The sequence below is a fragment of the Cyprinodon tularosa genome, unplaced genomic scaffold, assembly GCF_016077235.1.
Source record: "Cyprinodon tularosa strain WSP-4 unplaced genomic scaffold, ASM1607723v1 ctg185, whole genome shotgun sequence".
NCBI lineage: Eukaryota > Metazoa > Chordata > Actinopteri > Cyprinodontiformes > Cyprinodontidae > Cyprinodon > Cyprinodon tularosa.
The window spans coordinates 1,505,423-1,532,752 of record NW_024038643.1 but is presented as its reverse complement, the minus strand read 5'-3'; the positions used below and the strand labels follow the sequence as shown (position 1 = coordinate 1,532,752).

Sequence of the window (27,330 nt, the reverse complement as noted above, 5' to 3'; positions counted from 1 at the left end):
TTGGTTTGGTATTATCAGTGTGATGCAGAGTCTGTGACATGATTTCGAGTTTCTTTCAACAGGTTAGCAGTCTGATGGCAGTGGGGAAAAAGATGTTGCGGAATCTGCTGAACCTGCATCGAATACTGCAAAGCCTCTTCTTAGAGGGCAGCAGGGAGAACAGTCAATGGTGGGGGTGTGAGGGGTCATTGATGATTCTCGGGACACGCAGTGCTGGGATGAAATGTCTTTAATGGAGGGAAGAGGAGCCCCGATGATTCTCTCTGCTGTTCTCACCACTCTTCTCATGTTCTTCCAGTCTGAGGCGCTGCAGCCTCCACACCACATAGTGAGACAGCTGGTCAGAACGCTCTCTATGCTGCTTCAATAATTCTGTGCTTCTTGATATTTATTTGGCTTCATGTTCTCCTGCTGGAAGGTGAACTCTTAACTTGGTCTTAAGTCTCTTTCTATCATTTTTTTTTCACCAGGGCTGCCCCGAATGGAGATCCTGTCATGCTCCCTCTTTCATTGTGAGGCCTATTTATAGTGGTTATTGGTTAAGTGGTAGGGTAAAACCTGGACTGATCGCCAACCCATCACAGTAATGGAAATATTTGAAGAGGATTTTTTTTTTTAAATGGTTTTCTTCTGTTCATCTCCCATAAAGTCCAGATTTATGTGGTACATGTGAAGTAGTCATCTCAAAAACCCCGCAGCTCTTCCAAAGTTACCAATGAACTCAGTTTCTTTTCTGATAAATCTCCCTTTGTGGCTTGTTTTATTTAATAAATCAATGCATTCCAAAACATATTAGAACATTATGAAGAAATTGCATTTTAGATAATGTAGTTGTGAATTATAAAAGGTGCCCATATTTTCCTCCTGTCCTCCTCAATATCCTACATACTGAACATTTTTTTTAATTCTGTGGGCAAACAAAAAATTAGTTGTTTTATTTCCAAATGGTTGGACAAATGTGTTTAATCTTCTATGAATTACTATGGGAAGTACTTGTGCAGGATATTTCAAACACTGACTCAAAGAATCAAGAGAGAACAAAACTGTTTATTGGCAGCACAGGTTTCTGACAGATGAACCCAAGCAGGATACTGTGCAAGGAGCAGCAGGCCTTCAAATGCATAGACAGCAGCAGAAAAGGTAATATGGATGAGCGCATCAGTTAGCCTGTCAGGGAACAGCAGGAGCTGCAACTCGCCGCTTGGATCTGGACTGGACGTCTCTCTGGGAAATACCTCTGTCTGTGGGTCTGAAAAGGTTACCTGGAAAAATATTGACTCTATTACCAGCGGTGAATAAAAGTACCGGTAGTCAATCAATAAAGATTGTCCTAGTGCCGAAACTTCAGGGAAATGTCAGGATTTTCACAGAAAAAAAAATAAAAATCTAACAAAGAATTAAAAAAAAATGTTCTGTTGGTTTCCCAAGAATAAAATCATAAAACATCTTGCCTTTTGCATACATCAGACCACCATGTAAAAACCTGCAGACACAACTATCCTCACTCCTTCCTAGCTGTAGTTTCCTGTTTTGGGCAGAAGAGGGCAGAGACAGATATAAAGAAAGCATGATTTCTTTGAAGCCGGAAACTTTGAGAGCTCATTCAGAGGTGACCTTAAACTTAGTCCTACTGTGTCTCTGGTTGTGCAAAGTTGTTTGAATTGATGGCTTTTCTATCTCATTTTAGTTTAGTTTTACTTGATTTGGTCACAGGGTGTAATTGCTGAATCATACTGTAAAACCTTGGATTTAGAGTCCTGACTCTTTTTAGAAAATGTCACAGAATGATGTAGAATATGGTGGAAGCATGTGGGGATAAAACTAAACTCTTAGTGAGGCACTTCACAGGAAAACTAGACCGATGTAGCACAGCATGAGGGATAAAATAAACATTTATGTCAATTTATCTCCCAGATGTCCTGGTGTCCCTTAGGTTAATCCAGTTTCTTTCATGGATGGAAGGTCTGCTCTTAAGGTTATTGGTTTGAAAAATCTGAAGACCGTGAAGGAGCCTAAGGTTTGGACAATTTGATATGTGGGATAAAAATCTGGGACTCAGATTTGAAATGTAAAGATTTTTCCAGGATAAAAGCATTCCACTGAATAAAAGTTTTAATGACAAACATTTGGTTTTGAACTTTACAATACCTTCTGCTTCAGCCTTTTTCTTTAATCGTTTGAAAAATGAAGTAGGTAACCATTATGTTTTGCCTGATTTTGCTGCAGAAAGCTTTCATCTAAGCAGAAAAATAAATCAACAGACTAAAAAGCCACAAAATTATGCCCTAGTTTTAAAAAGCAAATATGTTATTATTTATTTATTTTATTCATTTTTTAAGGATGCATTGTTTTTTCCATACTGAAAAGTTAATGTTAAGAAGTGATCCAATCTATCCAACTAGCTAAAGGGGGAAGAAGAGAAAAAAAAGATTCAAATTTCAACAATGATTAGGGAACACATACATATCTCTATGTTTACCTGTATGCTTTTATTTCCATATTTGCTATGCTGTTGGCCGTCCAGCATTTCCTAACTGTGGGACCATAAAGGATATCTCTATTTCAATCCATTTTTCTTCTATTCAGTTAGATTATTCCCTCCCAGCATTCAGTAAAGAGTAACAGTGTCTCTGTGAGACCGAGAGAACAAGATTGGTCGACAGCTATTCTCTCAGCTCTTTGTTCTAAATCTGCATGAGGGTGATTAGTGATGTGGCATATGGCCATTGCAGCTGCAAAGGGACAATGGTCAGCAGAATGGTTTAGAGAGGGGCCTTACCATTCAAAGAGGTAGGCCCTGTGCTGCTGTTGGCCCTTAGCTGTCTGAGCTGATCTCCTCTTAACTCCAGCCTCCCCGCTCCTGACCGCTCTCTCCTCTCCTGCACCTTGCGTCCCAGTGCTTGTACTCTTTCCTGGGAGCGGCTGATGAATTCTGGTCTGAACCTTTTCAGTGCTCGCTGCCAAAGACACAAACACATTCCTCTCTTTGACAAACCAGTTACACAGCTCCCAAGCATCCCAAAGGTAACTGAAAATAGGATTCAGGTGTTTCCTGACATCAGAGTGGTTTTGTTCCAGATTAACTTTCATCCTAGTTATAAAGTAGTTGGGTTTTTTCTTTCTTTCTGTGCATCTGAATAGAGCATATCGGTTTAAAAAACAACATTCAAAATAGGTTCAGCTTTATTAATAGGTGGATATTTTTGTACCAATGGCTGCAAATCTTTCCTTCGATTTAAGGAGATGCATTAACTGAGTGAAACTATCCCTCGCTAGAAAATAATGGTCAAAATCGTCAGCATCAATATAATCCCTAAAATCGTTACTAAAATGGTTGCAATAGATCCCGTTTTCAGAAATGATGCATCACAGAAGCTTCTATTAGTAAGTGAGGACTCCCTGTTCTTCAGAGGGAACATTTTCACACATTTTGTCACAAACCACAAAGTGTTTTGTTTATTTATTCCTATGGATTAAAATAGAAATACACATAATCATAAAGTGAAAGAAAATAAAATGTACCATTTTAAAATCGTTCAGACTTTTCCAAAATGTTTGCAATGCATTTATGTACAGCCCCCTTTATTTCGATACCCTTAACAACATTATGAAGATAAATTAATGCAGCACACAGATTAATTAACAGAGAAGTTCAAAGCAAGATTTGTTATTAAACAACAGGTCCCAATCTTTGAATATCTTTTGGATCACTGTTTAGTCCAATCTATTGTTGGCCAAATGGAAAAGTGTGGCACAACAATAGAGCTACAAAGACATAGTTGTTTATCTACAGTGGCAGGCCTGGCAAAGGGCAAAAAAACAGCTCATTGACAAAGAGAAGAACCCCACAGCTGCACATGAGGAGCTGCAGTGATACTCAGCTCAGGGGGGATGGTCTGATGATAGAACATCTATGAAATCAGCTCTTCAGGTAAGATAAATAACACAGATGAAAGAAAATTAAAAAATGATATAAGGGACACAGTTAACACTGAGCTTGGATCTGCTGGAGGCTACTTCCTGTTAAGAGGGACCTTTTCTTCTCCACTGTCGCTACATGCATGCTCAGTGTGAGGGATTGCTGAAAAGTCAACAACGAAAATCATCGCCGCAGGCTCATCCAGCAGAAGGCTGTATTTCAGATCAATGACGGGATGCAATTAACTGGTTTTCCTTAACCAATCAGATTGTATTGTCCCCCTAAAGGCCCTGAGATGACATGTGTTGTAAAATTAACTAAACTTAAAGTTAAAATATATAGTATGGAGAGCTCTGGTAAGATGTGACCAGAATTTATATATTTTATTATTTTGTTGTTATTTTTATTTTTTGCTGCTACATTGAAGATACAACTAGAAGTGGAGAATTAAAAGCACTACAGTGATGGTAGTAGAAATCTGTGTGAATTTTTTTTTGGTCATAGTTTATAAAAAGCTGAAAGTATCTATACTAAACCTTAGGCCTTAAAAAAAATCTGAGGCTTCAGAGGACTTGCAACTACGGCTGGAGGTTTACTTTCTAGTAGGACAACAAACCTTACATGCTTATTAAAAGCTTTCTGATGTGTTGGAATGGCCTAGTCAAAGTCAAATTTAGCTTCAACTGTCATTTTAGGATAGACAAAAGGTTCAGACATGACTGATAACAGACTGACAAAAGATGGTTCTTCAGAGTATTGAGTCAGGACCACTGAATATAAATGGATGCCACATCTTTCAGGTGTTTTTACATAAAGAGATTTAAATAAATGTATTTATAAATAAAGCTAAGTAAACATTGTGGTTAGTAAACACAGATATTACAACATGAGCAACGGCAAGTATGACAAACAAGACTAGAAAATTAATGGTTTTAATGTTTTTAAATATCACACACCAAGAGGAGAAGGATGATACGGAAGAGGATTAGGGCCACTGAAAAAATTAAAATAAGTTAACTGATTATTAAATTTTATTCTGACTTTTTTTTTCTCAGAATTCTCACTTTAATCTCAGAATTCTGACTTTTTCTTGCAGAATTCTGACTTTAATCTCAGAATTCTGACTTTTTTCTGAGAATTTTGCCTTTTTTTTCAGACTACTGACCTTAATCTCAGAATTCAGACTTTTTTTTTTTGTCAGAATTCTCATTTTAATCTCAGAACTCTGACTTTTTTTCCCGGAATTCTGATTTTAATCTTAGAATTTTGGATCTTAATGTAGATGGGCACAATAAAGGAAGAGATAGGTAGGGTAAAGAAAATCTGGATATAACATTACAGTGTCACAGACTTTATTTCAGGTGCAATAAATCATTTATTCATCTTTATTTAAAGGACATTACCGAAAAGCTTAAAATGTTGTTTGGATAAACATCAGGAACAAAAGGTACAAATTAGAAAGTTTCCACTCAATATAAACTACAGAACAAGATTAATGTGTTTTTACTAACAAAGAAAACCATCCCACATGCTTCTGTTCCATTTATTTATCCATTCATAAAGTGAACTCACCTGAAGGGAGGCACACTCAGCTGACCTTTCCCGGTTTGGTCCCAGTGGAATAAACTCAGCATGCGGCTGCCTGTGATACCGGGCTTCACCTTTATTACCATTTATATATTTTCCCTCATCCATTACTTCCAAGAGAGAAAGAGGAAAAGAAAAAGAAAAAAAGTCAAACAGTTTTGTGTTTCATTTACACCTTGCTTGGCTTCGCATGCCTGAGTGCTGTGCTCCCCAGGCCTGCTGGAACATATTACTCCTCAGCACTCTGGGTGAGAGGGAGCAAAATCTCCTTGTAACCCAACTGATTCAATCAAACAGTGTTGAACCTGCAACTTTTTTCATGAGGTGAGAAATGCTATGAGTTAAAACATTTCCCCGACACATTTAGTGACAGAGGTGTGAAATATTACCAGCATTTCCCTGGGGAGAGGCCGGGGAGCCCCTCTCTGAACCTCTCAGTGTTTTCTTCTTCTGACTAAGCTGCCTCTGGAGTTTGATGTTTGCTATAATCGCAGCAGCGTTGAGGGCGAGCACCTCCTCTTGAGACTGATGGGAGTCAGGATCTAAAGAAAGCAAGAGGACTCTGATGTTAGCAAAAAGTGGGTGAAAACAGTGAGGCCTGCTGTTATTGAACGCAACATGGTGACTTTGATGGGATTGTTTCTTTTTTTTTTTTTTTTATTCCGCTTCATTGAGTGACCGACTGAATCAAATACTGAATTTAAATTACCCCGCCTCTGGCCTTATAATTAATTGTCCACACTCTTAATGAATGTGATTAGAGGGTGTTTAATAATTTCATGCAGGGCTAAGATAAATGAAGAGGCATGCTTGCAAAGCAGAAAACTGCCTCCTTGCATTATTTCTTCTGGGTATGTACAGTTTGATGCGGCTGTTTATTTTAGCAACTTCAAACAAGTTTTAATTGTTTCTGAACCATATAAAAACTCCTCTAATTTCAGATGTTGAGCCACGGTTAAATCACAAGATGGAGAGATACAAGACTTGCTTGATAAACAATGTGCTTATATGTAGCAAAGAAATAAAATATATAGGACATAGCTTGAATAGAGACTGTGATTTTACTAATAATGTTTTTTTTCCTTTAACCACATTTTAGACAGAAAAATTTTCCGTTTTTTCATGGCAAAAAAAGTGTGTGAGGCAAATAATGTCTATATGAGAAGGCTTATTTGCACATATACCACTTGATATTCTGATGTTTACCTGGTAAGAGCGTTAGATGCTCTCAATGCAACAAATAGAAGGATATTTTTATAACAATCTGATAATCAGCAAGACATCAAAGCTTTGGGACTATACAGATGGAGCGTAATAAGTTGAAGCTAAAAGGCAGAAACAGTAAAAAAAAAAAAAGGAAAAGTATATTTAGACACTTCAGTGCTTTGAAAATATAGATCAAAGACAGATGGAGCTTGTATGTTGACAGGAACACTGTCAAAGTGGGACAGAGAAACCTACCCGGGGCCTTGATGAGAGTAAGACTCGGCGAAGCTCTGCGCCTTCCATCCGCTGATGGCGTCGAGTCTATCTCGTCTCTGTTTGGTGTCAGAGTGTCAGCCGCCATGGGCTGACCCGCCTCCTTCACTGATTTTCCAGAGCTGATGGGAAGGTGGTTAAAGTGCATGTGGTTGGGAGAGGTTTCCTGTGAAGGCCTGGAGCTTTGTCTCCAGTAGGATGATTGTTCATCACTTTCTTTGCTTTGATCCGAGTGTACAATCAAACTACCATAGCTGCTCATGGGTCTTTGCAACCTCCGAGATCTTTGTCCGGCAGCCCCTGGAGCCGGCTCTAAGGGAGGAGATGCAATGGCCGGAGGGTTGCTAAGAAAAAAATTTAGAGTAGATCTGTGCAGGGTCTCATTTTTCTTTGCGTTTGGAGTGTTTGGGGTTGTAACTGCACTTGGTGAGGAGTTTAATAGATAAGGAGGTACTTTACTGTTCAGTGTGCTGTTATTCTTATACAGTCCTTCAGTGTAACTGTGCCTGTGCTCTGGATTCCTTATCTTGTCTGTGCTGTAAGTCTCCTTATGCTCAGTCACTTTAATGATGGTGGCCTTTCTTCTGCGAACCACTGTGTCCAAAGCATTGCCAGACGGAGGCGTTCCAGGTCGACAGGTGCTTGGAGAACCGTTTGATACCACTCTCTGCTCTGTCACTTTGACTATAGTAGCTTTCCTTTGCACCCGTACTTGCCTTGAGTCTGGGTCCATGGACTGTTGATCTGGTGGGGAAGGAGACAGTGACTTCATGGATCGGGATCCAGGCAAACTCGCTGATCTGCTCACTCTTTTAGAAGAGATGGTGATAGAAGAGAAGCCAGCTTTGTTTTGTGGGATGAGAGTCGTTACAGGGGAACTTGTCTGTATGTGTGAAGATTCAGAGCTGCTATTAGTCCCATAAAATACGGTGGCCTTTAAAGGCTGAACACTGCTCGTTCTTTGCAAAGGTGTATGGGGCTTCTGTGTCTTTACAGCATTTGCTCCTTGCAGCAAACTATAATGACCAGCTGGATCAGCAGAAGCCCTCCGATGCAGAGGTGAATGGTTCACAGACTGTGTGCTTGTAGTTGTCATCAAACGTGGCTCCTCTCTGAGCCCTCTGCAGATCTCATTGGAATCATTGCCTCCAAAATGACCTGACACCCTGTTAGGCTTCCAGCCTGTTGTCATAGAAGGCCAGCCGACAGCTTGGTTACCCTCCTTAGCAGGAGAGTTCTCAGGCCCCTATGAAAAAAAAATAAGAATACAGTACCTTGAAAAAGCATTCACATACTACAATCTATAATCACAAACTAAAATGTATTTACTGAACCTGTATATTGTAACAGTATAAATTTGAAAGTGTGCAGTACAGTTATATTCTAACCCATAGTGGTGATATATATTTGGTTGAAATATCTTTCATTGCAATTTTTAATGCAAATAATACATTATCTTCCAGGTATATTACTATTGTTTTAAACAGCTGAAATCTACCCAGTCTTCATATCAAAAAGTATCTAAATCAATTTTCTCATCATTATTTTGGCCTCTACTCCATTCTGTTTTCCTCACAACTTATGACAAACTGCTAATGGCACTTCTTATGGCATTTGCTGAACAATGCCTTCAACACTCTTGGATAGAGGTCAAATGTGTGGATTGCAGGACTCTATTGTTGATTAATGCTCTCTTCGTCTGGTCTGTCAGTTTTGGAGGACGACCGTATCTTGGCAGGTTTTCTGTTGTGCCATATTCTCTCCATTTTCAGATGATAGATTGAGCAATGATCTGATAAACGTTGAAAGCTTTGGATTTGGTTTTATAGTCGATCACAGTTTAAAATTCCACAACTGTCTCCCTCACTTGCCTTTATGGTCTTTATGATGAGTTTTGCTCACTAATGTTTAAATGTTCTTTTTTAAAACTTATGTATTATTTCTCTTGAACTTTATAAATATGCAATACCTTCTGTTGATCGGTCTTAAATTAAAAGGTTTGTGATAAAACATGACAAAACATGGAAACTTAAAAAAATTACGGATCATTTTGCAAAAAAAAAACATGTTATTATAGGGTAAGATAGATTTGGTTTGGCACTCTGACCTAAAGAAGCAAATACAAAAGAAGTACAATATCAAATATTAAAAACCTGTCATGTTTTCAGCTGTGGAATTCGATTGTGTCTGTTTTGTTCTTTCTGGTGTCAGGTGACCCACCACATGCTTGACACAGGGACTGCCCCAGCAGCAATGGAAGGAGCAACAGCCAAAGCAGCACACAGCGTGACTTATCCCTCACTGAATAACAATGGGACTTTTTCCCCGACAGGAACTGAGAAGCAAAAAGCAACACATCCTGTCTCTGGGCATCAGTATTCTAATGGTATTTTGAGAGCTTTAAAGAAACACATAAATATGTCTCAAACATAACCAGCAATAAGGATTAATATATAGCATCTTAATATATAGCATTAAGCTGTTCCTCAATTGAAAGGGTGCATTTCCTGTGCTGATTTTTAAGAAACTTTGGAAAGTGGAGCATTGTTGGAAGAGCTGGTTAAATTAGAGTCTGTGCCTGCAGCATTTTACTGCAAGTTCCAGGTGGAGGACTTATGGAAATATTCAAGATTACAGTCAGTGAAGAAGCATAGGAGGTGTGAGGTCTGGCTGGAGGAGAAAAAAACTCTTTATTACATTACTTCAAGCAGGTTGAATTTCTGGGAGAAAATGCAGAAGCCTCTTATTTTGTCGTGCGAAAATGAAATTTCTGACCCACAGCTTCTGTGAATGTTGACTTTATACCTAAAGCAGCCGTAGCCGTTCCTCTGCAGAACAATTTAGCAGCTATAGGCAGGGAGCTTCACCATGCACATAGATTAGTCAAACACTGTTTTACCTCATTTACCTTCAGATAGAGTGACATCCTTTTTTGTACAGGCTTCTCTATAGACATAGAGTGGCTAGAAGCCCTCAGAAGAAGAGTACACTGCTGTCAGATGTACAGCTCTAATCAGACAATGTGTTCACTAAGTTAAAGCAGATATTGACATACTCTAATTAAAGACTTCATATTTTTTACGGCTTTCTTACTGCCTCTTCAGACAGACAAGATATTCTCGTTTAAGACTAACTGAAATTATTCCCACTGCTAAGTGCAAAATAGATATCAAGGTTTTTTTTTGTTTTTTTTTACTTCCTTAAAAGTCAGAATTTGGTATATCTTTTTTTTGGTACTTGTTAGAATTGAATTACCTTTTGAGCTGTAATATTTGTTATGTGCCAGTATTCTCTATTATTCAACAACATTTTTAGTACAGTTTATTTTGGCTCATTCTGTCATCTCAACAGAACAGGCGTTACTAGGTTAGGTTTGAGTTCAGATTCTGTGGTGTGTTACTTGCTCTTTAAAAAACTTGTACATTATTAATCGATTATTGGAATGATCAACTAATTTATTGATTGATAAATCACTGAGTGGTGTGTAGAGACTCTGAATCATACTTTTAGCTCACAGAGCAACGCACTTAGAGCAGTAATTATACAAAAATTGCACACAAAAAAAGACATAAATATTGTTTATTTAAGATATATTTTTATTGTAAATATGCTCTACCCAGAACTCCTGAAGTGGAAAAGTTTTAGTTTCATGTGGTTTAATTTTGTAAAAAAAAATCTTTCTTAAGGATCCTTTTGCCATCCAATTACATCTAATTACAATTGCTAATCGATTAATCGACACATTAATCCTAATAAAGAACAATCTTTGTGTCCATAAAGTTTATTAAAACAAATAAAAGAATAATTATTATTTCAGACTCAAAATATCTCAACATTAAGAACAGTGGTGTTACATGGCCTATTTTAGGAAGACGAGCCTCCCCAAAATGATTCTCAAGCTTCAGACAAATATGTGGTTTTTAATTTAATCTGTATATTTTTTTTTAAATTTGTTATTAAAAATACCTCTTCCAATATAATGTGATCTGAATAGTTATATAAACTATCAATATTTACTCAAACATCTTCATATCTTCGGTCCAGTTTCTAATCATGTCTGAGGAAGTATTTGCAGTATTGCTGATTTATTTTTTTCTTTTGCATGTTTGTCAAACTTAAGTGTTTCAGAAAATCCAACCAATTTAGTATTTCTCAAAAACAACACCAGTAAACATTAAATACAGTTTTTCATTTAAGGTGGGGAAAAATATATATTCTTCTCACACTTATTTTTTCAACAATCGTATGTGTATAATAAAAATTAGGCTACCTTAATGTTACTTTAATTAAAGTAATAAAAAAAGTTTTTTCAGGATTTGAAATTACATTTATATGGCTCACATTTGGGTTGCAAAATGTAATCTGTGCAACGTTTAACACTGTGTTGTGTGATAATCCATGCAGTTAGTCTTTATGTTGATCATTTAGTTTTAAGATATTGTGAAGGGACAGAAGGAGAGGCTGAGGGACAAACAAATCAACATACATACTCCCTTCATTAGTGTCTGCATTATCGAATGGTGTTGGGAGCTGGAGTAGTACCATCTTTCTCCAGCAGAGTCCGCCGTGGATCCTCCTGAGCAGAGCCTCCTGCACAGCTGCTGCTCATTACCATCATCAGAGGATCCACTATATAAGCTGTCTTCAGACCTTGCCTCAATGCCGCAGTGTTGTTCCAGTTGGTCAGCTCTAAAGCCTAGATCTTTGTGTTATCTCTATGACTTTGAATCCAGGTTGGATTCTAACCACTCTCTCTGTGTTTCCAGGAAACCCGTGTCTCCTCTGTGAAAGCTCAGGTAGAGCTAACCTGCCAAGCCGACCCTCTGAGCCAAACCCTGAAGATTCTCTGAGAACCTCCAAGCAGCTCTGGACTAGAGCTGGGAAACCAAAGCCAAGGTCTGTTCAAGCTAGACGTGAGACGCTGAAGCAGCAAACGGACTCTGCTGACAAACTCTTCTCCAGAACCAACCGTGACTCTCCCAAAGAAAACCTCAACGACCCTTGAGACTCCGGTGAAACCAGAATCCAGGCCCAAACCAGAATCTATTCATTCTGTGTGTCTGTGCTAAATAAACTGTCAAACTTTCCATCCCTGTGTCCGTCAGAGGTGTTCTGCATAATTGGGTTACCTCCGAGTTCCAATCATGACAGAACACTGCGGCCAACAAAATTTCCCAGCGGAACCCCTCTGGAGGCTTCTGAAGGATCTACCGACTCAGATTCAGAACCTTGAGGCCTTCCTCCGTGGGAGCCACGATGAATTGGCTAGAAGAATTGAGTGTGCCATTCCAGATATTCAGGACCGGCTTTTGGACATAATCATGGGTGAGCTCAACACTCGACTTAATAAGTCTCCGCAGGAGTTTTCCAGACAATCAGCTCCCAGAGCGGAGCCCGTCCAGCTTCCGTTTCCGGAACCAGAACCAGTCACGTCACTTCCGGAATTTCGTCCGTCTCTCCAAGAGAAATTTTCAGGTATCCCTAGCAAGTGTAAGGGGTTTTTGTTTCAATGCCGACTTATTTTCCAGAACTCTCCAGGCAGCTTTTCCACAGATTACAGGAAGATAAACTTCATCCTTTCTCAGCTAACAGGTAGAGCCTTGGAGTGGGCTCAGGCTAGATTTCCCACCGACGACAGCCTTGATGGCTATTATTCAGACTTCATCTCCGAATTTACTCAGGTTTTCAACCAAGATTCTGACCAAACAATTGACTCTCGAGCTCTGTTAAATCTTAAACAGGGGAACTCCTCCGCAGCGGATTTTTCCATAGACTTCCGGGTTAAAGCTGCAGCCTCAGGCTGGAATGAATGTGCACTTAAGAGTGCATTTTTCAACCCTTTAAACGAAAACTTAAAAGATGAACTCGCCACACTCGAGTCACCTGAGACCCTAGAGGAACTTATCAGGCTGACAATTAGTTTGGATAACCGTCTTCGAACCAGATCAAAGTCTAAGATTAAGAGTCATGTTTTTCCAGTTTCTGTTTCTACGGCTAAGAGAAGGGACACCTCTTCTTTTGTTTCTCCCGAAGAGGCGTTCAGAACTGAGAGCCGTGTCCAGCCTGAATTTGAACCCGTGTCTAAAACTCATTTTGTTCCACCAGCTTTTGAACCAACTGAGGGGGAGCCAATGCAGATTGGTCACACTAGGCTCACACCCGATGAGAGGAGGAGAAGGTTTAAGGAAAAGCTTTGCTTTTATTGTGGAATACCTGGGCATTTTGTTTTTTCCTGTCCAGCAAAGAATAGGATTTGGAGCTCGTCTGCGATTATGGGGGGTCTGGTGAAGCATCAACTAAATAGAAAATCCTCTCATCTACTTTTACCTGCTACCCTGTTCTTTTCTGATCAGACTCTCACTCTGTCAGCCTTCATAGACTCTGGTTGTGAGAGAAACCTTATTGACTCAAGTCTAGTTCAACAGCTAAACATTAAGACCACCCCTCTGAGGAAACCACTTAAAGTCTCAGCTATTGATGGAAGGAGTCTACACCAAGTTACCCACGAAACTCAGCCTCTTCAGCTTCAAGTTTCAGGTAGTCATCGAGAGACCTTAACCTTTCTTGTTTTCCCATCAGCCTGTTCTCCCTTGGTTCTGGGATATGAGTGGTTGGAGCGACACAACCCTCATATTAATTGGACTCATAGACACGTAGAATCGTGGTCTCCCTCCTGCCATGCCTCCAGTCAGTCAACCAGTCCCCGTTCCGCCGAACCTTCTGGAGTCCCTCCTCGGCCGATCCGAGCATCCAGGGGCCCTCGGTGGGCGCCTCAGGACACCTCGGAGGCCGCACCGGAGTCATCGTGGGCGGCTCTCTCCATGTTGCAGCCAGATCTGCAGTCGGCGGTCCTCTCTGAATCAGCTCCGGTGCCGCAGTGGGCGGCCCCGCCCTGCACCTATTTCTGAGCTGCTACCGGGTGTCTCCCAGTAAGATATCAGAGACATTCTTTGTTGACGTCCACCTTTTTGTGGATTGTTTTTTGTTCTGGGACTCAGTTTGTTTTTTCCTTTTTATTTTCCTCCGTCCACCCTGGGTGGGTTGTTTCTTGTTTTGGACTTGGCTTCTTGCCTACCTAGTTTGGTGCCCCCTGCGCCCACCCTTGGTGGGATGTTTTTTGTTGTTACCTTGTTTCCCTAGGTCTTGTCTTAAGCGTCTGGAATCCGCCCTTGAGGGGGGGGTACTGTTGGGAGCTGGAGTAGTACCATCTTTCTCCAGCAGAGTCCGCCGTGGATCCTCCTGAGCAGAGCCTCCTGCACAGCTGCTGCTCATTACCATCATCAGAGGATCCACTATATAAGCTGTCTTCAGACCTTGCCTCAATGCCGCAGTGTTGTTCCAGTTGGTCAGCTCTAAAGCCTAGATCTTTGTGTTATCTCTATGACTTTGAATCCAGGTTGGATTCTAACCACTCTCTCTGTGTTTCCAGGAAACCCGTGTCTCCTCTGTGAAAGCTCAGGTAGAGCTAACCTGCCAAGCCGACCCTCTGAGCCAAACCCTGAAGATTCTCTGAGAACCTCCAAGCAGCTCTGGACTAGAGCTGGGAAACCAAAGCCAAGGTCTGTTCAAGCTAGACGTGAGACGCTGAAGCAGCAAACGGACTCTGCTGACAAACTCTTCTCCAGAACCAACAGTGACTCTCCCAAAGAAAACCTCAACGACCCTTGAGACTCCGGTGAAACCAGAATCCAGGCCCAAACCAGAATCTATTCATTCTGTGTGTCTGTGCTAAATAAACTGTCAAACTTTCCATCCCTGTGTCCGTCAGAGGTGTTCTGCATAATTGGGTTACCTCCGAGTTCCAATCATGACAAATGGTTTCTTAAAACATTTACAAAATAGGTATTTCTTTTAAATCTGCTCAAGTAGTGGGAAAGTACCTTCTTAGTTTTTGTTAGTGGTTTGAAAAATAGTTTTTTCCAGCCTTGACATTCGTCATCGTGTGCATCTCTGAGGGCTTATCCTCAAAACCTAGTGATGCATCTAAATAACCATCTTGTATTCTGTGCTGTTCTGTGCATTTCTGTGTGACATGAGCAATTTCCTTCCTTGGCAAATTAAAAATGCAGCCTGTTTGCAGGACCTGGAATAAATGTATGCAGGTCTAGAACTGCATTTTAATAATGGCATCAATTGGACCCACCACCACGTACAGCTGCTGCAACTGGGCAGGAACTCTTTATAGAGGTGTGTGCATTGAGGAGCAATAGCCTCTATAAATGGAATGGCTACTGCTGCACTATGCAGCATGAAGCACAGAGATGAAAGAAATCCTCAGGTTTCTACATTTATTAGGTCAAATCTTTCCTAAATGAAAAAGCAACTATTTTTCTTAGAAATTTCTCTTTTCATAGTAAACTGGACCATAATGATCCAGGCTGTTTGTATTCAAAAGCATAGTCCTAAATAGGCAATTTTGTTGTACACTAACAAAATTATAAAATATAATATCTGGGAAGTTTTCTTTTTATTAAAGTTAATCTGCCATAACATTTCTATAGTTTGAATCTTATTGTTAATAGATACTCTTATGACAAAAATCTGAATCTCATTTTGCCAATTTCTTAAAAATACTGCATGTTCCCTACTAGTGCTATAAAAAAATAATAATAACTATGAAAAAATAATTGGGCATTAAATTATTATTTGGGCATTTTTTGATGGGCTAATGTCTACAATTTCAAGAAAGGTCAAAGACAGGTCATACTTAAAAAATAGTAACAACTATTGTTTAAAAGAAAACTATACTTAGTGTTTGAATGTCTCAATAATTAGCACTGAATCTATCCATTTGGAAATTTCATCCAAGCACTGAAAGTACAATACAGCCTTAAATTTAAGATCAAATAATTCGCTCAGACTTCCTAACACTTGAATTTACCTGGTAATTACTGCTGTATTTAATTTCAATCTTCTTGATAAAGCTTAGCTGATAGTTTTATAAATCAGCCAGATTACCTTGTTAAAAGCAGAGCCTCGATCCAGAGTAATCCTCGTCTTCACACACGGGACACTGGGGCTGGTGTGACTTCTCTCTGCCTCTGCTGTATCAAGGCAAAACAAACAGATTACTGGTAAGACAGGATGTCTTTTTCTCCTCGGCACATAAAAACACACACACAAACCCATGCATTTTTCAGCAATCCTCTGATGACTCTAAGGAAATGTTGACACTGTCAATAATTCACATAGGCACAGAAAGGTGAGTCTGGCACCGCTTTGGAGTCACTGTCCTGCTTCCTCAAAGAGATGACAGGATTTGTGTGACTGATACCTGATTGCCATCCCTTTCAGCTTGCATGGCTGTATTTCCACTTGCTGCTGTTACCATAGTGACAGGCCCTCACTGTGGGATAACCCTTAGTTATTGCACGTTTAATCGGCTGTGTTTTCCATTTAAAGAGAGAAAACGAGAGACAAGCTGAAATTTGCAGCACTTCACTGTGAAACTGCAGCTGGAGAATAAATGACCCAGGCTTTTCTATTTAACCACATTTCTATTAGTTAAAAAAAAACATTCCTTCAGTAATTTATTCAATATTCCTCCCATTTACTCACTGAAATCAAACAGTTTTAAACCTTCTGCTAGCTCATCATCTAGTACAAAGGTCTAATAGACCATAAAGACTCAAGCATATACCCTCTAAATCCCTATCAACACCCTTTTTGGCCATGATATCTCAAATATATTCACATAAATACTACATGAAAGTACACACAAATACCTCCAAACTTAACTCCTTAGAATTAAATTCTTTCCTGTTTGGGAAATGTGACTCTTACCGAGTGACAGAGCGCACAGTCTGAGACTGTTTCTATGAAACAAAACATGAAAGGAGATATTTGTAAAAGGCATAAAAGATGGCAGTTGTCTTACTTTTTAAATTCTTTATTTTCAGCTTTAAATGTTCCACTGGCCAACTTTCAAATTTGTCCAATGCTGCTGGCTGCTAGAGCTACAATTGCTGGCCTCTCTGTCTGATGGCATAAAATAAATCTGTAAAGTCCTCACCCCCCTGAACTGCACACACCATGATGATTGTTTGTGTTTTTGTATTAACCTTTTTTGTATTGAGTTGCTAATCATCCCCTAAAAGACACACAGATGATCAGTTTTAACTTACTGGGCTGAGATTATTTAAGAATTGTCCTTGTCTCACAAGGTTTCCAGGACCCACAAGGCCCACAACATCACCGATCCTCTGCAAACTTAATGTCACATTTATGCCCCAGAAAAGCAGAATTTAATGTATAGCTAATAAAAAATACAGAATGTCATATAAGATGGAGGGTTTGTTCAAAGAGCAGCAGAACCAGAAATGTGTGAAACCTTCATGTAGGGTGGAAAAGTAGTTCCATGTTTCAGACTGATTGTGTTTCCAAAACGTTTAAATCTATTGTGTAATGTTTCAGCACCACATTTCGTTCCCCGCCTTTTTTTCTCCTTTCCCTTGTTTGTTGTTTAGGACCTCCTGCTTAATCTGGTTTCATCTCTAAACTCAAACTTCTCTTTACAGATATCTTATTTGGCTTTGTGTGTGTGTAGCTTCAACTCAATACTAAGCCTGATACCTAATTAGCTTTAAACTAATTCACAAATTCCTGTTTGTGACCAAAACATCTGTCAGTGGAACAACAGCATTTACTGTGCCCTGTTGTTCTGCATTTCAATTGGGATCAATAGAAGGGCACTTCCCAAAAAGGTTTCAAAATCTTCCCTTACTAGAACTGAAGTACTTCTAGTAAAAAAACAAACAAACAAAAAAAACTTTTGAATAGGAAAACATAAGTCGAATTGTTAAAGATTTTTCATGGCCATCCTAATTTTCACCACAATAAAAATCCTATAAACAAAAACAACATATGAACTGATTCATTATATTCTGCACCAGCCTGGTAATGAGCCATTCAGGTGGGTGTGTTATGAAAGGGAACTTTCCTGCAACTTTTAGACGTATTGTTATTGTTGAGTGGAGTTGATGATCCCTCAACAGACGAGTAGGATGGTCAAAGACCTCCAGCTCCTCACCAACATTAGTTAATGTAAGAGCTGGCTTACAACTGGGCAGCAGATAATTTACACAGGGGGAGGCATACTTTAAGGTTTTTTTTTTTGCATTATTGCATCGTGATTTTTTTTTTTTTTTTACATATTAATATGTTTCTGAACCACTTGCATATTCACTGCAGTCTGTAAATGTGGCTTTAAATAAGAAATGCACATGCAGCAGTACAGCGTTTTCCAACATTCATTGGTGTTTGGGATTTGGTCTTCTTTTGTTTGTTTTTGGGTTTTTTTATTGTCGTCATTCTGCCCTTTCTGGACTTTTCCATTTAGAGTCATTCAAGTTATTTTCTAGTTATATTTAAGCACTGTTGTATTTCTTGGTTTCTCTCTGTTGCCACCTTGTCCCAGTGTCCTTTCACGTAGCTCCCTTCTAAATAATTCTGTCCACACCTGCTCCCAATTAGTTGATTACTCCATTCATTCTTTTTTTTTTGGCATATATACTCCTCCTGTGCAACCACTGTTTGCTGGATTCTAATCTTTCCTTTGTTCGGTTTATTCCTCTCTAGTATCTCCTAGTTGTTGTTTCCTGGGTTTCTTGTTGATCGGTTCTGGATAATGGCTTCTGTGTTTTTTCTTCATTAAATTTTGCAAGAAATCATCTCTGGCTCTTCATCTTTGCATTTGGGTCCTCAACAAGTATCCACTAATACTGGCAGTTACAAAGGTCTTTCAAAGTTTTGTTAATTTCTCTTAGTTCATTGTTGTATCTACAATGATTCCATGCTAGTTTAGTCTGTAATGTTTGGTTGATAAGCTGTTCTAATGTTCTTTCTTTTTTTCGCATAAAAAAAAAAAATCATTCACTAGATCTGTTACACACATTAAGTTTTAAAAACATTTCCGTTTGACAAGGATCTTATCTCCACTTTTTCACAGAGAATTAAATATTTGTAGGGAGAGGATTCTACAACTCAGTTGACAGGGCATAAGATTACTTGTTATTACTTTTTATTTAGTTATATTTACTGTACAACACATGAAGAACTACTGAAATTATTTTCAGATTACACATAAATAGATTAATTAATTCCGCTGGGGAAAAGGAATTACTTTAGGGTTAGGATTCACTGGATGGTAACAACCTAATGAGCCTACTGGCACAATCTGAAGCCATTCTATGGGACTGATAACCGCTTATAACTGCCATTGATTGGGATGATAACATCCAAAGCTTGGCTGCAAACAGCCCTTTATTTACTGTGTAAAAGAAGACTGAATCAACATGAGGAGGGTCACATGAGATGATCCTCAGGTTGTATATATTAGAATGTTTTTAGGCTTCATCCTCTCCTGCTGCCAGAAGATTTCTCCAAAGTGGATACATTAATTTAATACAGTTCAAGAAATAATCCCGTATAATATTTTCGATACGATACGATAACAGTACTATGGCAAGCCGTTTTGATATTTACTAGTTCTCAATATGTATTCCTGATGTCTGAAAAAACACAAATTTTTCTTTGTATAAATGACCATTTTAGACAAAATGACATCCTCCACATCTAGAATAAACATTCTGGATGTCTTTAAATTAATTTCAGATCTCTATATTCCTAATATTACGCATCAGCATTTGCATTATTTTAACTGTGAAAATTTTTTTTTCAGATATCATACATTTTCAGTCAAGCAGATAAAGGTCAGAACAGCCCATTAAATTGTGTAAACATTTCTAGATATATAAAACTTAATTCTTATTAGTGTAATTTCAATTTTTTTTTTTACTTTCTAAAATTCAGTTTCTGCTACAAAAATGTAATTTAAAAAATATATCATTACAGTTAGATCTAGGAGTGTGATTTTTATCAGGAAGAATCTTATTTTAGTGATCTACAAATAGAATAACAGAAAGGAGAGTGCATTTAATAAATGTAAAACGGCATGCCATAGTCCACTTCATATAATCTTATGCTTTAACTCGAGCAACAATCTCTTCCTTCTCCACCTTCCTCTCCTTTGAAGCTGTAGTGCTTTTTCTCTGTCTGTCTTTTTTATTTATTTATTAATTTTTTCATTTCTGCATTAAAATCTCTGGTTCCAGTGGGGTGAAATAGGCACTTCCTGTTGCCTTTTGTCATGGTGACTCCTTGAATCTGTGCTCCACTGATAATGGCTGTTCATACTTGTTGCACACGCACTTAACTCTGAGGGAACCTAGTGAAAATTGATTGAACTAACTGATATCAGCTGTAGTGAAACCGAACACTCAGATTTCCCAACTTTAGGCTAGATCAATTTGGAATTTCGGATTTGAATCTGAATTTGTTAAACCTGCTTTGTGAAACGGACCCATGTTCTTGTATTTTTAGACTGATAGATCTATGTTGGTAAACGGTGTCTGTGTTGTGGTCCAGCTCCATTTGAATTGATAATTCTTCCTCCCTCAGCTTCCCCGCTTTACTCCAGGCACAGCTGTTCAAATTTATTTAGTTTCATTGTCATTTTTCACTCTTATTTCAGCATTTAAGCTCTTGATTTTCCATCATCATAGTTGGATCCTTCTGTTACGATGCTTCATGGATTGTTCTGTCTGTGATCGCATCTTGTATATTCTCATTATTTGACCTTTTAAACAATTTCGTTTTACCTCAGCGAGTCACTTCACTTCGGTCCTTTATAACCACATGATGACAGTGGTAAGACTGCTGCAGTGTCTGATGCAGCTCCTTGGTGCCAAACAGATAGATTGCTTTGATTTCTGCAGGCAGCATGAGCCCTGCCAGGATAATCTATGTATAAACAAGTTTGAGGTTGAAAGATCAAGCTTCAGATCAAACCTGGTGAGTGCTGCACTGCTGTGTTCAAGGATGAATGAGGCCCCTTTTCCAATCAGTCTGCATCTCCTCTTATCTTCCTGACTCCTGCCTTAATCCCCAAACTACCTCTTCTTGTTAGCTCTTTAGGCCTATTCAAGTCCCATTTACTTTGCCTAAAATGCTCTCTGAGTACTGTGGTTGATAATACAGGACTAGTTGCACATTACTTTTGTTATTTTAGAGGGATGCTTGATGATATGGACAGCTCCACTTAGGAAGGCTAATAAGAAGTGAGTAAGTTGCTTCCCTGCCAAGCAAGTCATGTAATTTTCATAAGATAAGGTAGAAAAAGGACCTAATTTCTGCCAGATGGATGCAAAATAGTTTTCTTAATTAAAAAGGAAAAAAAGCACAAAAATGAGACGATCAATAATCTGGACACTGAAACCCATTAAACAGGGCCTACATAAGAGACACATGGAGCATGAAGAACTAATATACAGTTCAGTGTGAAGGTGATTGCTGAGTGTGAAACAAGTCAGGCAGTTGCCTGATGGGAAGACATTGAAAGGGGAGCAGGAAACATCAGAAAACTAATGGAATGAAATGGTATGTCAGAGCATTCAAGGCAAGGTAAGGAAAATGAAACTACTAAAACTAAACCACAAATAATGCCATCCTCTCTCAGTTTTTGTTGTTAGACTCCATTTGTTTTTTGTCATAGAACAAAACAAAAGTATTGATTGGAAGTTTTTTATTCTTGAGGTTTCATGTTACTGGAATAGTTTGTGTAAAATAACTTGCTTTAGTCTGTCTAGTTCTATCTCAATGAGCCATGATGCCTTTAACAGCACTGATATATCCACTAACTGTTCATTTATCCGGTTTTCAGAGTAATCAATTTTATAATACCATCAGAAGATAATGCTCCAAGATTGCCGTTTGATGCATCTAATGATCTTGCATATGTATTATTGATTCCTAGATAAGCAATCCTTCTCTAATTCTTTTTTCTACATTATGGCTTTTTGTCCTTGGCTGATTTATTCTGCCTCTTTAGGGAAAAACCCACAATCCTGCAATATACATCTGAATGTATACATACCGTTGTAAAAATGCATTTCTTTGTTCTTTTGGATTGCTGGAGTGATGGGTTGTTTCAGTTTAACCTAAGGGCAAAAAATGAAAAAAATGTTTGTGTTCTGTTAATATCAAGACAGTTTGACAGATTTAAAGATTTCAAAATAAGTCTTCTACAACTATGGATTAGATAACATTTTTTGGTCGACTGGGTAGTTGGAAGACAAGGGGTTTGCTCAATCAAACCTCCTATATAGCACTGCAAATTATAGATTATGAAGACATATCTTAAACAGTGTAATGCTGTGTTACCATTGACTCAGAATTGTGCATTTGCTCAGGAACTAAGCTCAGTCTCTGCCTTTTCAGCTTCAATCTGGTTATAAAGCAAAGCTTTATGATTCTGCAGAGTTGGTGCATTTTAAAAGAGGCCTGTGTTCTGCTATCTCCCTGGGTAACTGAGACACTCTGCACTACAAATGGCCCTGTCTGGGAGTACTGTACTCTGCCTGGCCCAGAGCACCATCGCCCTTCCCTACAGGACGCTTACCTTCAGAGTAGCAGAGCTTACATCGACTGACAAACATCAGAGAATTGCAACAACACAACCTGAGGAAATACTAGGGTATACAAGCTTCAAGTCTTTACAAAAGGCTGTTCTATTACATTTATGGGAATTGTAAAAGGCACAACATAGTTACTGATGATGCAGATCTAAGCTTCTGAAAAAAAGACATCCAAAGTACTTAAGGACAGAAAAAAAAGGCTGTAACTGAAAAGGTTGTGGTCATATGGACACAAAAAAATTACCTTTTTGCAAATATGTCACTCTGTGACAATGATTTGCACATGACCTTTTTCATGAACTTACACTAAGTCTGAACACCAACATATTCCAAAAAAGATTATCTTGAAGCTATTAAACTATGTTAAATGCAAGCTCTATGACACCCAAAGTTATGATAGTTTGTTCATTAAATAAATGTCAATACATGTCTGAGATTGCTCTTTAAATAATGTTTCACAAGAACTCAGTAATCCTGAGCACAAACTGCTTCCTCTACTTGTATATATTACCTAGTGTTTTGGAACTGTGTCTCCACGAGTACATAAAAAAAAAATTTAATATTATGTCTGATCTGCCTCTAGAACATGTTTTTATAATCAGCGCCTGAAGACATCACATCGGGGGCTTTCTGTGAGGAGTAGTACAATGAGTGGATTATTCATCTGGCAAGTTCCTTCTGCCACAAATATAATCTTTGCCTCACCGCAGATTTGGGCAGTGAAATATTCTTTTAAAGTTCCAAAATTCATTTTTCTTTTTTTTTGTCTGTGTTTGTTTTGTTTTGTTTTTTTGCTCTAAGCACAAAAACGTATTCAGCATTATTTACTTTTCTGCAGGTACCAGGATCCAAAAGACTTGAACCGACAGGACGATCAAACCAGTAAAAATTAAATCTCAAAGTCCAAATGAGTGTCAGGATGCGCCAAACATGATGAGGGAATAGGAAATAAAGTTCTCAGAGAGAGGTCAGTCGTCTGATTTGCGTGAAAACGAGAAATCCTCTCATCAATTGTAATCTTGTAGTTTAGAGGCAGCCTGAGCTGATGGATAGAAGATGGCATAGTTAGAGGTTTTCCTCTTTTTCAAATCTTTTTTACGACTTCACACATGAAACCTTGGGTTAAAATCTTAGGGAAAAAGAGAGAAAGTTTAATAGAATATGTATTAATGCTTGATCTCTTCAGATCTTTTTGCGATATCTCTGACAGTAGAAAGAAATTGTCATATATGTTGCTTTGTTTGTTTACCAATTTAGCCATACCACTTAGTGGGATAACATGAGACAGTTCCATAAATGACTATTTCCAATATAACGGTTTTAGTTAAAGTTCAATTAATGAGTTTTCAGGTAGAAACCTCATTAATCTTCACAAAGAATGCAACCAGAGGTCACCTGGTTTAAATGTCAAATTTTAGGAAAAAACGTTGTCATCTTATCAAAGTTAATCTAATCTTTTTTTTTAAAGAAATACAATTAGGTAACCTCATAATTCTACACATGTGTGTGTTTAAAGAAGGGAGACAGAACAGAGGCTAAAGAGTTAATTCATATAAGCTCATCTAAGATAAGGTTTGTCAGTAGATTGGGAATATTAAGATGTTTTACAAGTTTTACATTGCCGCTTATCTTTTTGTATCTTTATGACTCATATGATTTAATTTGGGTTATTTATATTTCAAAGGCTTCGTTCAGGAGTTTATTACAGACAGCTGACTGGTCCAAAGTAACAAAGTGCTTAATGAGTTAGAAGTATTCAACTATGAATGTATGAACGTGTTTAATTTTTATGTCACCATCAGTCCTTACCCCTCTGTTGATTTTATTAGTTTAATTACTTACAAAATAAAATGTCTTTAATTTCTAAAGTATGTCAATCTTTATGTAGAAGAGAAAGAAAAAATACATTTTATTGCAACGACCAAAATAAGAATTTAAGTCTTATTGAAACCTGACTAAGAGCTTAGATTCACAGGTCACACAGGGCATTTCTTGTAATTGCTCAGGATGTTTGCACACATTTCAGCAGGGATTTTGGCATTCTAAATCTTTTAGCTTTCATGGTTGCTGCAAAGCAACTTAAAGCTTTGTCTTTCTTTAAATCCTATAAAAAAAAAAAGAAAAGAAACTGGGGTGAAAATTAGTAAAGTTGAAGAGAAGAGAACATAACAGAAGCCCAAACTCTGAATGATCGAGAGAAATTGTGCAGATAAGTGCTAAGGATTATTTTTATTTCGGCAGCTTCTTTTCTTCTTATTTGGTGAGATAGGAGCCCTGTTGCGCTGGGAAACTTTTCCTTTTTTCTTATCTTTTGTATTTTTATTAAGAGAAGATGGTTCTAATCTCTTATTTAGAAGTACCTGTCCTCATTTATTGTCCTTTAAAGCTATAAAGATATTGTGTACATTTATCAAAGAATAGAGCCTAAGTATTATGCATCCACTTCCAATCCTTACTGAGGGAATGAAGCATTTTTCTTCTTCTAATCATACTCTTTCATATATCATAGGTTTGTGGAGATATTATGTTTTTTACTCTGTGCTTTTACAGTGTTTCAGTCTTTCCTAAAAAAAATAAAAAGATTGGTATAAAAGAAACCAATATACAACATACACAAGAAGTAATGTGCTGAGATCAGGAGTATCTAACATTACAACATGTAATAGATCGAATTGTATTTGATTCTAATCCTACAAAAACAAATATTCAATTAAATAAAGTTGCACTGATAATAAGTGCTTTTTTGTTTATATTTTCATTTTACCACTAGGATTAAACTAACTAATGAATTAAAACTTTAGAATCTGCAGGAATCAGACATCTCTAACCTCGATAGAGATGCTCAAAAATCAATCAATTCATTGAATGGTAAGAAAACGTATAAAGTGTAGTAAGAGGGATTTCATTAAATGTTATAGACATGTTTTGTGTTTCTTACTTGGCCAGAAGATGTGTCCATGTACTGGTTTTGGCTCCCGTTGTTCCCTACCACCATCACTCTTCTCTGGATTGGCAACCAACCAGTTTTAACTGAAGCCAGACAGCTAAGCTGAGCTTGCTCCTTTGATGGTGACTGCAAGATATGAACTTTATCCCAAACTCCCCTGCGCTCCTGAGAGGGAAAACACCCTGTTTGGAGGGACTCCTGGCTGCTGGGTGAGCTCCCACGTGAAGATGAGGCTGTGCTGAAGGAGGAACCGCCTGTCTGTCTCCAGGCTCGTCCTGTCGGCTGTCCCTCAAGAACAGGCATGGAAGCAGTCCGATCAAATGATGGTTCTTGAATTGGGGATATAACTTTGCTCTGCATTGTCCTCAGGTGCTCCAGCCAGACGTCCAGTTGACCTCCCTCAATGGCGCTCTGTGGCCGAGGTGCACGGGAGAAGCGAGGAGGCTCTTCTTCTGATATGAAGCTGTCCCAGTAGGACTCGTCCCCTGATCTCCTCCAGCCTGCAGCCCTCCTTCGGTGGGCAGCTGGACGGCGGAGAGTCATCTCTCTGTATTTCAAGTGACACCTCACCGGCAATTGAAGGCCTTTTTACACTCACACCACCTTAAGAAGCATGGAAGAATTCCTCATCAAGAATGATACAGGTCATCTTTCTTATTGATCTGTTGTGATGCTATCAGAAGGTTCAGGCAAAGAATAAGTGAATATGCAATACAATAACCAGCTTCCAAAACATGATGTCGCTAATACTCACCAAATGCTGACAAAATGTTCCTTTTCTACTCTACTCCAATTCTTCCCAGTGCAAAGGTCTTACGAGATAAACACTGTATGTCTTGGTGTAAACTAGGTGCTGGTGGGTACTGTCTCCAGTCAGGCATGTAGCAAAGTGAGAGATGCTTTGGCAAACAAAGGAGTTACTGAGCACAACAGCCGAAGAGCCAATAAGTGGTGAAAAGAGACAGACTGAGGGATGGGCTTGCTGGAGGATAAACAGATACAATTGTTGATGCAATGAATTATGGAAGATATTTACCTAAATGAGGGAAATCTGTAAAGTTCAGCTTTAAATACTACTTTACAAAAAAAAACATGATGAACAGATAATGCTTATAAGAGGTGCTCACAAACCACTGCGCATTCCTAATAAGTAAATTATCAGTATTCTTCCATGACTTGCCTTCTGCGTCACAGATCCTCTTTAGTGAATCTGGTCTCGTGGTCGGTGTCTGATGATGAGCGTTTACCCTCAAGCCTCAATGTGAGCCGTGTGACTCCAGCGAGACCATCTTTAAATAGGCCAGTGTTTTCTTGGATAAGCAACTGTGACCCACATGATGTCCTGTAAGTGTGTGGAGACAGAAGAGTTTGATCCAACCAATGTTTTTGTTTATCTAATTCCATTAAATCAAAGATCTGCATAGGGGCCTCTGAGAATGAATTCAGAGAAATTTGTTTGAGAGCTTTTAGAAGAAATCAACGCTCTATTGGGTTAATAAAGCAGCATGAGTTAAAATGACAAGACGGACAAATCATAATATACATATTTATATCTTTTAAATGCAAATATGATAAATTCCCTGGAGTGCGACAAGGTAGATTGGAAACTACTTTTATCCAACCCAAGAAGTTGAATACAATTATTTATTTGTCTACCTTTAATAAAATAAGGTATGTTAAGATCAATTTATACCATTTTAAATAATCCATGACACAGCAATAAAACCTTATTTGTCTGTTTTTATATGTTTCCACTGGTATTTGATTGATGTTTTAGTTTTGGGTGATTAGCATGCAGTAGTTAATGCTGGTAGGCATCCTTACCATTACCTTAATTTTAACCTCCCCTTTATAGATTCTCTGTCAGATTCAAGGTGGTGCTCTAGAAGATTCCAAAAAAGTTATAAAACAATCCACTGGACTTT

The 27,330-nt window shown here is 38.4% G+C and overlaps 1 protein-coding gene across 3 annotated transcripts; it reads right to left on the bottom strand.

Moving 5' to 3' along the window:
* Positions 1 to 1,027: 1,027 nt before the first annotated feature.
* Positions 1,028 to 26,453, bottom strand: cunh10orf90 (chromosome unknown C10orf90 homolog). Of its 3 annotated transcripts, none has more exons than XM_038282579.1 (9): positions 26,160 to 26,453; positions 25,397 to 26,078; positions 21,918 to 21,981; positions 15,944 to 16,029; positions 6,968 to 8,231; positions 5,896 to 6,048; positions 5,492 to 5,616; positions 2,780 to 2,957; positions 1,028 to 1,262 (listed from the first exon to the last, which is right to left on the bottom strand). In XM_038282579.1, the coding sequence occupies exons 2-9, from the start codon at positions 25,946 to 25,948 to the stop codon at positions 1,171 to 1,173; spliced, it is 2,514 nt and encodes an 837-aa protein (XP_038138507.1). In that variant the 5' UTR covers positions 25,949 to 26,078; positions 26,160 to 26,453; the 3' UTR covers positions 1,028 to 1,170. The 3 variants fall into 3 exon arrangements, with proteins under 3 accessions (XP_038138507.1, XP_038138509.1, XP_038138510.1); XM_038282581.1 differs by having other exon boundaries at positions 25,397 to 26,008; XM_038282582.1 differs by lacking the exon at positions 5,492 to 5,616 and having other exon boundaries at positions 26,160 to 26,452.
* Positions 26,454 to 27,330: the final 877 nt, after the last annotated feature.